The 11,525-nt window shown below is 38.9% G+C and overlaps 1 protein-coding gene across 1 annotated transcript; it reads right to left on the bottom strand.

Moving 5' to 3' along the window:
• Positions 1–923: 923 nt before the first annotated feature.
• LOC127279865 (uncharacterized) lies at positions 924–9,925 on the bottom strand. Its single transcript, XM_051302510.1, has 2 exons — positions 9,831–9,925; positions 924–1,936 (listed from the first exon to the last, which is right to left on the bottom strand). Exons 1-2 carry the CDS (start codon positions 9,871–9,873, stop codon positions 1,263–1,265), a joined length of 717 nt encoding a protein of 238 aa, XP_051158467.1. The 5' UTR covers positions 9,874–9,925; the 3' UTR covers positions 924–1,262.
• Positions 9,926–11,525: the final 1,600 nt, after the last annotated feature.

The raw sequence follows: 11,525 nt of genomic DNA, 5'->3' as shown, positions 1-11,525 counted from the left end.
TCGCGGGCTCGTTCGTCTCGTCAAATGTTTAATAATTGCGGCTGACAGGATTCTCGTTGTCTTCCTCGTCGATATCAACTCTCTCTTGCTCTCTCTCAGTCTCCGTTCTCACGTATTCTAACCTTAGAAAAAGGTAAACAATTCAAAATAATTAATGAAAATATAACAAAAATTGAAGGTTGCTCCTGGTGGTCTATTTTTCTGTTAAATTAAAACGTGAGTATTAATTTTATTCGAACAAGCTTCGGCGAAATCCAAGGAATAATTATTTCTTAACGGGGATATAAAAATCCACGTTACAACTCCCCCGGACCTAGCCGAAGCTTACCCCGTTCAAATTCTTCCGCGAGGCTCGTCCCTCACCAGTGCATCAGTTCAATTTTATCATCTATAAATCAACATTTCTCTCTCTATTATTCTTGCCCGGTTTATACTTAATTGCCAACTCTGTCTGTCTTTAATTCTTGGAGTAACAACCTGAATTGTTCCATCCACTTACCTATTTTTGTCATTCTTTGTGGGATCACGTCTCTTAAACTAATTATCTTAGGAGGAACTCTACTATGAAATCTTATCTCTTCACTCCGCGAAACTTTCTGATTGTAAAGAGGAATTCAGGTGTCAGATAAACTTTGACTTAAGTATAAGGGGTCATGTTAATAAGTAAGAGACTGAAATGTTCAATAATACTGGGGGGATTGGCACCTCTCTTTATTTCAAAATATAAACTATAGGCTATCTAAAGCCACACCCCAACAAAATATATAAATTCCCTTTTTTTTCTTATAAAAATACAAAAATATATTGATAATAATCAAAAAAAAAATATACCCTACTCTTTGTTTTAAATTCAACTTTGAGAATTATTATATTTTTTTTTCTTTTATCTAGTGGCATCTGTTACCACCAGTCTTTACCTCCATCTGACTCAGAATCTTCTTCCATTTGCCTGGTTCTTTTTGTGGCTATTTCTGGCTCCTGAAGAGTCACTTCCCTGGGAGCTTCTATTTCTTCCTCCGCGATTTTCAACTCCCATTCTGCGCGTCTTAAGGCTTCTTCGGCTTCCCTCTTTCTGTCTCTTGCCGATTCTGCTATGCGGATCTTTTCTTCTCGTTCATGGCGTTTCTTTTCCGCTTCTCGCAGTTCCTTTTCGTGCTGTTCTCGCGCTCGTCTCTCGGTCTCTATTTTCCAGCGCCTTTCTGCTGCTTCCGCCAGAAGGGTTCTTTGGCTCAAACTTGGGGATGGTTTACCTTCTGGTGGGCTCATTGATTTAAAAGAGGCATTGTCCGAGTTGTCTTCTTCAATTTTGACCGCTTGTCTTTTTTTTCCTCCGCCTCTAACCTCATCCGACGTCCCTCTTCTTTGCCTGCTAACTGGGCCTCTAGACTCATGATCTGCCGTCGATACTGCCTTCTCAAGAAGTCCTCTTTCGCAGTTCTTGGAGAGGGGCCATCTTCTGCTCCATGTCTGGCGTTCCAATCCCGAATGTCCTTTGGAGGTCTTCCCGCCTTCCGTTTATTTATTGGATTTGATTTGTTTAGTACCAAATCCTCTGGTCTTTCATCAATTGGCGTTCTTGTTCCGTCTGGATGACACTCCACTAAACGGATTGGTTTTCTTACTCTTTCTGGCTCCCGTTTTGTATCATTTGGTAGATACCTTGTCCAAGATCGTTGTCCCGACTGTGCCGTCTTGGGTCTGGCTCCGCTATAACCAGCTGGTACCATTCGCTGTTCTTGGTATTGGTTTGAAGTGCCAGCTGGTCTGTCCTCTCTTCTTCCTTCTGGAATTTGATGTCTTTCCGGCGGTGTTGCGCTGTCTCTGCCTCCGCCGGATTCTCTAACCCTCATTCCTTGAATATCAACAAGCAACTGGTCGACCTCCTCTATCATTCGCCTTCGATTTTGTACTCTTTGTTGGAAGTACTCTTGTTCCGCTGTGGATAGAAATTACTGACGCTAACAAAAATGTAATTTGAATGTCTTTCATGCTAATTGATACAAGTAAAAGAAGCTGAGAAAGCATATCAAGCAAGGAGTTGTTTTCGGTTTTAAGGATTAGGTATTTTCCCCCTCCCTAGATTCGGGTTCTCGGTATGGAATTAGGAGTTTAATCGGGAATCTACCTATCAATTGTCCATTGACATTACCTAATTCATAAACCGAGGGTCCTACTACGCAAGTGACCACGAACGGTCCTTGATTTTTCCCCCCAAAGCATCTAGTGATCCCCTTCTTTGTGGAGGATGTAATCTGACCCTTTTTCATGACTTTGTCTCCTACTTTAAAGACGGCGTGTCTTCTTCTACGGTCATAATACTGTTTTTGTCGGTCAAACGCGTTTTCGTGGTGTAAGGATACCAAGTCCTGTAGGTCGGTTAATCGATTCATTCTTCTGAGCCATTTTCCTGTCTCTGGAGGGGGTAATTCGTCCACGTCATCTACGGTTTTTCTCAAACTGTGGTAGCCTTCCAATTCTTTTCCTTGATTGAGGAACGCTGGCGTCGCTCCCGTGGTGCTGTGTACCGTAGTGTTGTATGCAAATCGGAATTCTTTCAAATATAAATCCCACTTCTTGTGATCTTTTCCGATATATGCTGAGATCATTGTTTTGATGACTCTGTTTACCCTCTCCACTGGGTCTGCTTGTGGATGGTACGCCGGAGTGAATGAGTGTCGGATTCCATATTCTTCTGTTAAAGCTTCAAAAGCTTGATTCATATATTCTGTACCATTGTCCGACACTAATACTTCCGGAGCTCCCCAACGATTTAGTATTGCATCTTCAAAGACTTTGATGATGCTTTCTGCGTTGGCTTTCCTTAGTGGTGCTAATTCTATCCATTTTGTATATAGGTCTTCAAAAATCACCACGTATTGAAAGCCTAACGCTGTCTTTGGCCATGGGCCCATTACGTCTGATGCGACAACTGTCCATGGTTTCTGAACGACGCGTCGGCCCATTAGTCCTGCGGATGGTCTTTGGTCTGCTTTTATCCTTTGGCAAGTCTCACATTCTCGTACCCACTTTGACAAATCTCTGTACATTCCAGGCCAATAATATAACCTGGAGGCTCTTCTGTATGTTTTGTCAATTCCCATGTGAGCGGCTTGTGGATCTGTATGAGTTTCCTCAAAAACTTGTTGTCTCTTTTCTGCTGGTACCACAAACTTCCATGCGTCAAGGTCTTCCATTATTGAGTCCAGCAGTGGGTTTGGGCGGTATCTGTATATTTTGTTGTCTATTGTTTTCCAACCTTGCTACTTATTTGGGAATTCACTCACATCTCGATGTCGCTGGCGATACCATTCGTCTTCAACGGGCTCTAGTGCTGCAATTGTGTGGGCTTCGTCCTCCTCATACATCCGCGACAGGGCATCAGGTACTACGTGCTCTGAACCTTTGCGGTGCATTACCTCAAAATCGTATTCCAGGAGGTCCAATGCCCATCGGGCAAGTCTGCCGGTTGGATTGCGGAGGTTGTGTAGCCACCGCAACGAACTATGGTCTGTAATGACCGTGAAGTGAAATCCTTCCAGGTAGTGTCGGAATTTTCGTACTGCCCAAATTATCGCTAAGCATTCTTTCTCCGTGACGGAATATTTTCTTTCCGCCTCGGTCAAAGTTCTGCTTGCGTATGCGATAACTTTGTTCAATTTTCCGTGTTTTTGCGTCAAAACCGCTCCAGTACCAAAATCACTCGCGTCGGTATGTAGTTCGAATGGGATTTTAAAATCGGGATATCGCAAGGTCGGGGATGTAATTATTAACTCTTTTAATATTGCGAATGCCCTTTCTTGATCTTGACCCCATTCCCACGTGACTTTTCCTCTGAGTAGTTTGTTTATTGGTTCTGCGAGAGTGGAAAGGTTTGGTATGAAATGTCTGTACCACGACACCATCCCTAGAAAACGTCTCAATTGTTTAATGTTTTTTGGTGCAGGGTATTCTCTTAGTGGTTCGATTTTCTGTGGATCCACTTGTAGACCGTATCTATTTACTCGGAAACCTAGATATCTAACCTCTCTTCTACCAAATTCGCACTTCGCCGGATTTATCGTCAGATTCGCGTTTTGTAGTATTTCGGTTACGCGTTTAATCCATTGTAAATGGTCGTTAAATGTCTCATTTACTATGACTATGTCATCTAAGTATGCGTACACGTTCGGTTCCATTTCTGGGCCAATTAGGGAATCTACTAGTCTTTGGAATGTTGCTGGTGCCCCTGAAAGGCCGAACGGCATTCTTGTGAATTCGAAAAGACCCATGCCAGGAACTGTAAATGCCGTGTATTCCTGGCTCTTTTCGTCTATGGGAATCTGATGATATCCCCATTTTAGATCTAGGGTCGTAATATACTTTGCGGCCCATAGCTTTTCTAAAATAAAATCCATTTTTGGAAGGGGATATGCATCTTTTTTCGAAATTTGGTTTAGTTTCCGGTAGTCAATGCACATTCTGTAAGTTCCGTCTGCCTTACGTACCATCACTACCGGGAACGACCATGCACTATTCGATTTTCTGATTATTCCCTTATTTAGAAGCCGTTTTGTTTCTTCGTGCATTGCTTTCAATACTACTGGGGATACTCTGTATGACCTTGTCTTTATTGGGGAGTGTCCCTGTACGTCTATTGTATGCACGATTCGGTTTGTTGAGGGGAGGCCGTCTGGCGGTGGTTTTATTAGATCTTTTATTAATTTATCTAATACGGTACGTTCCTCCGCTGAAATGTCCTTCAACCCACAACAATGTTCTACGTTTATTTCTTTGTTACTATCTTCTTGTGTATCTTTTTTCTGATAGTTCCCTGCATAACTGTGTACGTTTTCGGGGTACTCTGATAGATACCACATACGTTTACTTCCGTCATGTACTATGCCGAACGTGTGCATGAAGTCTATTCCTAGGTAAACTTGTTCTTCTAGTCCCGGGACTATGCTAACTTTCATCACGCGTGATATTCGGTCTATCTGTATCGGGAGGTAACAAGTAGCAACAACTTGTTGTATCGTGCCGTCAGCTGTCATTATTGCCTGGTTGTTCGCGGGGTATAGTTTTGCACCATAATGTTCCGCGATCGCAGTGCCTATTTCACCTAATACCGTACGTGACGCTCCACTGTCCAAAAGTGCTCGTATGTTGGGAGTGTTACCGATTTTAATATTAGTGAAAGCACGTAACGCGAGGCCTTCGTCTTCTGTTGGAGGAATTGATATCTCCAATTCTAACGGACTTTGTTCCTCCTCTGATTTTAAGTGGGACAAAATTATCTGATTTCCCTTCCAAGGGTCTTCCACACCTTCCCCATCTGCGTTTTCTTCTGAGGACCCTTCGATGTTTACTTGTTTCGATATCTCGTGTTTCTCAGTGTTCGAGTGGTATGTTTCTTGGGTGGCTGTTTGTAAGTCGTCTGGTTGGGTGAAAATTTCGTCTTTTAGTCCCTCTTGTTTGTCAGAGTTTGTGTCTCGTTTACTGTCTGGTTTTGTCGATTTGGAACTAAACACAGTCTTTTCTCTGATGTTCGTATTTTAGGTCTGAACCGTTTGTTCATATCCCAAAACTTCAGAGGTTATGTTTGTTTGAGTCTGTTCCGTCTTGGGGGGAGAAAAGTTGACTCTTACTTTTTCTCCCTTTTCTGGTTTCCCGGACAGTTTTTACACGTCTGTGTTGTCGTTTCGTCTTTACCACAACGCCTACAGTAATCTTTTCTGCGTCCTTGTGAGCAACCGATTTGGAAATGTCCGGTTTGTTTACAATTCCAGCAGATTACTTCTGTCTCCTCTTTGTCTTTGCTGTCTGTCGAAGAGTCAGTTTTGTGTGGTTTGTCTGTTTTACGACTCCCTCCGGTGGATTTTAACTTTTCTTGTTTACTCGCAAAATTATTTTTCTTTCCACCGGAATTGTTATCTTTATTGGGCGTCTTAGAGAATTTATTTAAATTTTCGCTTCCTAACGCGGCCAATAATGTTGTTATTTGTTGCTCCAGCTGGGTTACCTTGTCTTCTTCCGTATTTATTTTCTCAGCTGGTGTTATTGCGGCTATACTTGTCCCTGTTTTCTTTCCGTTCGACTTAGATTTGAACGCGTATTCGGGAATCAAGTATTTTTCTGGGGGTGGGGGTGGCTGATCATCGTCTACTATACTATTTGCCCGTTCTACTTCTCTAGCTAATGTGGACAAACTATTGTAATCTATAAATTCGTGTCTACGAATAGCGCGTCTATATTCTGCTCGGAGATTGGCGTGTACGCGATTCATTTGAAGTTCCATGTCAATAGGTCGGGTGGATAATTCGTATAACCCGTACATGCACGTTAAATAATCCGCTACTGGTTCACCGGGGTACTGTTTTCGCGTGATTATTTGATCTTCAAGTTTTTCCTGGTAGAACTCTTCCCCAAAACGATTCTGGAATAACATACGGCACTGGTTCCATGATGTTATTCTTGTTCGATTTAATCGATACCAGTGCCACGCCATGTCTTTGAGTAGAAAAGGTAGAGCTACTAACATCTCTTCGTCTGTTAAGAACGAAGCTGCTCTTCCTTCTTCTACTCTCCACAAGAAGTTATCTACACTTGCGCCCTTTTTACCATCAAAACAGATTTCCCATCCTTCAACTATACGAGCGATATCTCTGGTTCTACTATTGTGACCAGAGAATGTTCTCTGCCAGTGTTGAGGGGAATTCTGGTGGTATGAGGGTGGGGGTGGATAGTTGGCGTGAGCGTTATACCCATCTAATCTCGCGTACTGGTTTGGCAGTTGGGGTGTATCGAACATATTACTTCTATCGTAATAGTTTTGGCTAGTCCCTATATTGCCTTGTAACGCGTGATAGTTTCTAATTTCATTTTGTGGCATTACCACAGGGTTTCTTTGGTCTGTGCATCTATTGTTGTAACCCTGTGGTACCATTCCACAAGTGTCAGTATTCATTGAGTATCTTGTGCTTTCGAAATTAATCCCTAAATTTTGTGTCATTTGTGTGGGATTATTTGACGGAAATAAACTATTTTCGGTATCCCGTCGCTGGTTCGTGTTCGTCGCAAATATTCCTGATTCCCTATTTATCGCATTTACTTGTTGATTCTAATTTTCGCTTTGTCTAATTGGAATTCTTTGATCCCACCCCCCTCTTATCGGTTCTACATATGAAGGCTGGTGGTGGGGGTAGTTATCAAAAATCGTTTGTCCCATTTGCCTTGGAATTGAGTCTGTCCTAACTTGTTCTTGTCGACTAAATTCTTGTGTTGAAGGGACGGTGGATTGCATGTTAGACAATTCTGGTCTATGCCGTATTGGTTCGTTAGTCGGATAACGGTAGTATGGGTAAGAATTGTTTGTCGGTACCCCATATTGTGTCCATGTCACATTCGTTTCCCAAGGTCTATATGTTATGGCGGATGTTGTGACGAGGTTTGCTAAAGGGTCTCGGAATGTATTAATAGTCGAACTGGTAGGTGGATACATCGGTCCACTTATTCGACTTTCTGTTGTTTGCGCCTGTGTGTTTGTCTTTGTTAACCTGTAGTCTGTTGTTGGTATTGTTGACGCGTTACAAGTCGGGCATCTAATCATTTGTGACGCGTTACTACCAATTTGTCTGTGTGAGGTTCGCGATTGGTGGGAGTGGGTACTAGAATCATCACCCTCCCCCCTCTGGCCTTGATTGGATCCGTAATTTCCTCGTTGTGTGTTTACATGACTAAATCTTTGATCCGATTCTGGGGGGAGGTAGTCTGAAAGTCTGCCGTCCCATCCCCCTACTGCACCTTCTAGATTTTCCCCCCCTCTATCTGTTTCCCCCTCCTGTCTTCTATTTAAATCAGGCGGGGTTATCACAGATTGAAATTCGCCCCCACTCCTACTAGATCCATGTGGGGTGGTTTCTTGTGTCGTATAGGGGTTTCTAAAAGTCAAGGTGCGTCGATTATCAATGGTGGTGTCGTTGTTTTCATTTGAGGTTTCTACGAGTTCCTCTCTTCGTCTGTTAGGAGCTACGTCTTCCTCAAACCATGGTATGTTATCTATACCTGCTGTTCTTGCATAATATCTAGCTAATCTCGCAAAAAGAACTTCATCTATTCCCTCTTCGCTTAATTGTAATTCGGACATATGGTTTCTTAAATCATTGCCGGCCAATTGTCTAACCCATGTCGGAATTTGTTCAATTAATCTTTCGATGTTAAAGCCTGTCGTGCTTAACCTATCACCTGAATTATCTCGACTACCCATTTTTAATTTTCAAAATGTTTCGCGTCCAAAAGATATTGAAAAATAAAAAAAAATTTTGAGAAAATGAAAAAAAAAAGTTTCTAAAAAAAAATTTTTATTTTTAAAGAAAATAATATTTTAGAGTTTCTCCTAAGGGTATTCTTTAATTATTGAATTCTTTAGAATTCAATTTCAGGGTGGGTAAGATGGCTTGTGGGTGGGAACAATGCAGGTTTATTTGCTGAAAAGAAAGCAAGCAAAGCAAAAAAAAATTTTTGGCAAAAGCAAAGCATAAACAGAGCAAATTTTCAAATCAAATTTCAAATGTCCAAAAAAAATAAATTATAAACAAGCAAAAATATACATCTTTTTTTTCAAAATAAAATATCAATAAAAGAAATGTAATATATTTTTTTTTTTTTTCACAAATTTACCTTTAATTCTCTCTCTCCTGTCATTCCCAGGTATTTCTAAAAATTTCACTGAGTATTTTCACTTTAGAAAAATTTTCAAACACCAAAAAAAAAATTTTCTTGACTGACAGAACTCTCTCAGGGCCCTTTTAGTTGGGTGCCATTTGTAACGGGATTTCCATTTTTTGTATTAAAGATTTTGCTAACAATATCCCTAGCAACTTTTAATCTAAAATTCTCGCCACGTTACTATTTAGTAAAATGAAGTTAATTATTTTGTTTTATACTTATCTGGAATTTCCTTTTTAAATTCTTCGAAATTTCCGGTACTTTGGATCTTACCGGAAACTTTCCAGATGACGAAAATTCTATTTTATTTAAAACAAAAGTGAAATACCTTGAAGGTCACGCTCTTCCGACCTTCAAGGTGTAACCTCAAGAAAACTCGTTATTTATTCTAAAATTATTAATTTAATAATAAATCAAAATTTTACGGGCGCCAGGTGAAAGGAAGTTTCACCCGAGCTTCCGACCTATTACTTTCACTTGAAATAAAATAAAATATAACTCGGCTAATTCAGAAAACTATTGAGACTTCGTATTTCAAGGTGTGGGGGAAATACTCAATTTACTGAGAGAGAACTGTCATTCATTACAATGTTTCAGTTTATTCAAATAATTTCTAATCTAAGAAAACATTATATAAATTTTCCAAAACCAAAAAAAAGTCAAACAAAATCAGTTATTTTTAATAAAGGAAGAAGCGAATTTTAATCTTACATATTATTAATCAATATCAAACAAGAAAAATCTTTATTTACGATGACTAATACTTGAGAAGGGAGAATAGCAAATGGACTTACTTCTGGTTTGCTGTGGAGAGAGAGAGATAGAGAGAGAAGACGTTTGCCCCTCCTCGCCAGCAATCCACGCCGGAAATTTCCACTAAGAACGTCCTCTTACAATTCATAAATTGTTATTCTTTATGAATAAAGCCGTGTCTCAAAGTAGCGAAATTTAATTAGAACAATTCCCTTCCTTTCAATCTTCACTCTGGAATCTTTATTACTCGCGAAAAACACTATTTTACTCGAGTATTCACAGCGTGGTGTCCGGCGAGGGAGGCGTTCTCCTTAATCGCAATTTTCATACTTCTGTTGTGATTTTCGATAATTTGACACTGGTGACGAACTAACCTCGGAGTCGATTCTTTTCTTCTTCTAGAAATCTCCTCGACATCTTTACAGCGGTGATTGTACTGCAATTTTCTAGTTTATAAAACGCAACTGTGATCTACACACCACGAGGACCACCAAGAACAATGCCTATCTCAATTTTCCAGGCTTCCTTCCTTCTTGATCGATCCCGATTTTACAAAGTATGTAAGCATCATAAAGTTGTCCGCGCGCATCATTCTGGTTGGATGCCGCGCGCGGAAAGATTCCAAACTTCTCGTCTTGTCCCCGGTGGCGTCTCTGATTGGCTGATTCCACCGGAAAATTGGACAACGACCCTGCTGTGGAAATGCGTTAGCACTTTTATCGATGTGAAGTTGGAATTGATTATTTGTCGTCTGCCCCAGTGTTGTGACAGGCAGACGAAATCTTGTATATTGAAAAACTATGGAAGATTGTCGATTAGAAGAGAATTAAACATTTCGCAGGCTCGTTCGTCTCGTCAAATGTTTAATAATTGCGGCTGACAGGATTCTCGTTGTCTTCCTCGTCGATATCAACTCTTGCTCTCTCTCAGTCTCCGTTCTCACGTATTCTAACCTTAGAAAAAGGTAAACAATTCAAAATAATTAATGAAAATATAACAAAAATTGAAGGTTGCTCCTGGTGGTCTATTTTTCTGTTAAATTAAAACGTGAGTATTAATTTTATTCGAACAAGCTTCGGCGAAATCCAAGGAATAATTATTTCTTAACGGGGATATAAAAATCCACGTTACAATACTTAAACTTTCATTTTTTGTTGAGATAGAAAAAACTGTTTCTAACATGAATTATGAATTGTAAATAATAAATAAGGAAATAAATGAAATAATTTCCAAGACCAATAGAAATAATAATATCAATAAAAATAAATATTTTAATAATAATGAGAATAGTAATAAATAATAAATAAATAAAAGAAATGTACAGAACAAATTTTATTTAGTTTAAACAATGAATTATTTAATTGTTATCAAAGAAAGACTTATTAGAATTAAGTAATTTATTAATTATTTAAAATAAATAAACTGTATTAAAACCGATTTATTTTTGTATTTAAATCAAATAATATTTTCTTGTATTAAGTAACATTAACTGAATAGAATAATGTATATTAATTTAATAATATAATTAAATAAATCAAAATTTTTTTTATATTTATTACTATTGAAAAATTTCTTCAACAAATTTTTTTTCTAGCACACTAAAAATTTGCATCACTGCGAGGCAAGTGCACAATGAAAAGAGAAACAATAACTTTTTTGTTAACATTTTTAAAATAATAAACAACTAAACATTTAACTGTTCATTTAAGCATATTTCTGAATGTTCAGATTTTTATTTTTTTTTAAATTTCGAATATTTATTGTATGAAAATGTTAAATCGTTATGAAGGAGAGAAATTTTTTATGGGCTCAATTTAATTGGTTTGTCTGGTAATTTGTTTCAAATATCAGGGTCAGTAGAATGTAAATGAATTTTTGAATTTTAAAGAAAAAAATTTATGAAAAAAATTGTTATTTCTCTTCACACAGGATATATTTATGGGCAGAATTTTTTTATACAGCTTCTCAGTTTTTGAATATTAAAGAAATACTAAATTTTCTTAAACCACCATAATCTGAGAAAAAAATTTTCTTTATATGGTGTCTGTTGAATTCATTGTGTACAAACC

Source organism: Leptopilina boulardi, unplaced genomic scaffold (assembly GCF_019393585.1).
Source record: "Leptopilina boulardi isolate dan_hultmark-lab unplaced genomic scaffold, ZJU_Lbou_2.1 LbouV2_224, whole genome shotgun sequence".
NCBI lineage: Eukaryota > Metazoa > Arthropoda > Insecta > Hymenoptera > Figitidae > Leptopilina > Leptopilina boulardi.
The sequence above is the reverse complement of the archived record's forward strand: the minus strand, read 5'-3'. Positions and strand labels throughout refer to the sequence as shown.

What these genes read in the sequence shown, in the direction of transcription:
- LOC127279865 (XM_051302510.1), bottom strand. Translation starts at nt 9,873, where the DNA reads ATGTCGAGGAGATTTCTAGAAGAAGAAAAGAATCGACTCCGAG. An exon ending in AGAAAAGAATCGACTCCGAG is followed by an intron (nt 1,937 to 9,830) that starts GTTAGTTCGTCA and finishes TTCTATCCACAG; the next exon opens with CGGAACAAGAGTACTTCCAA.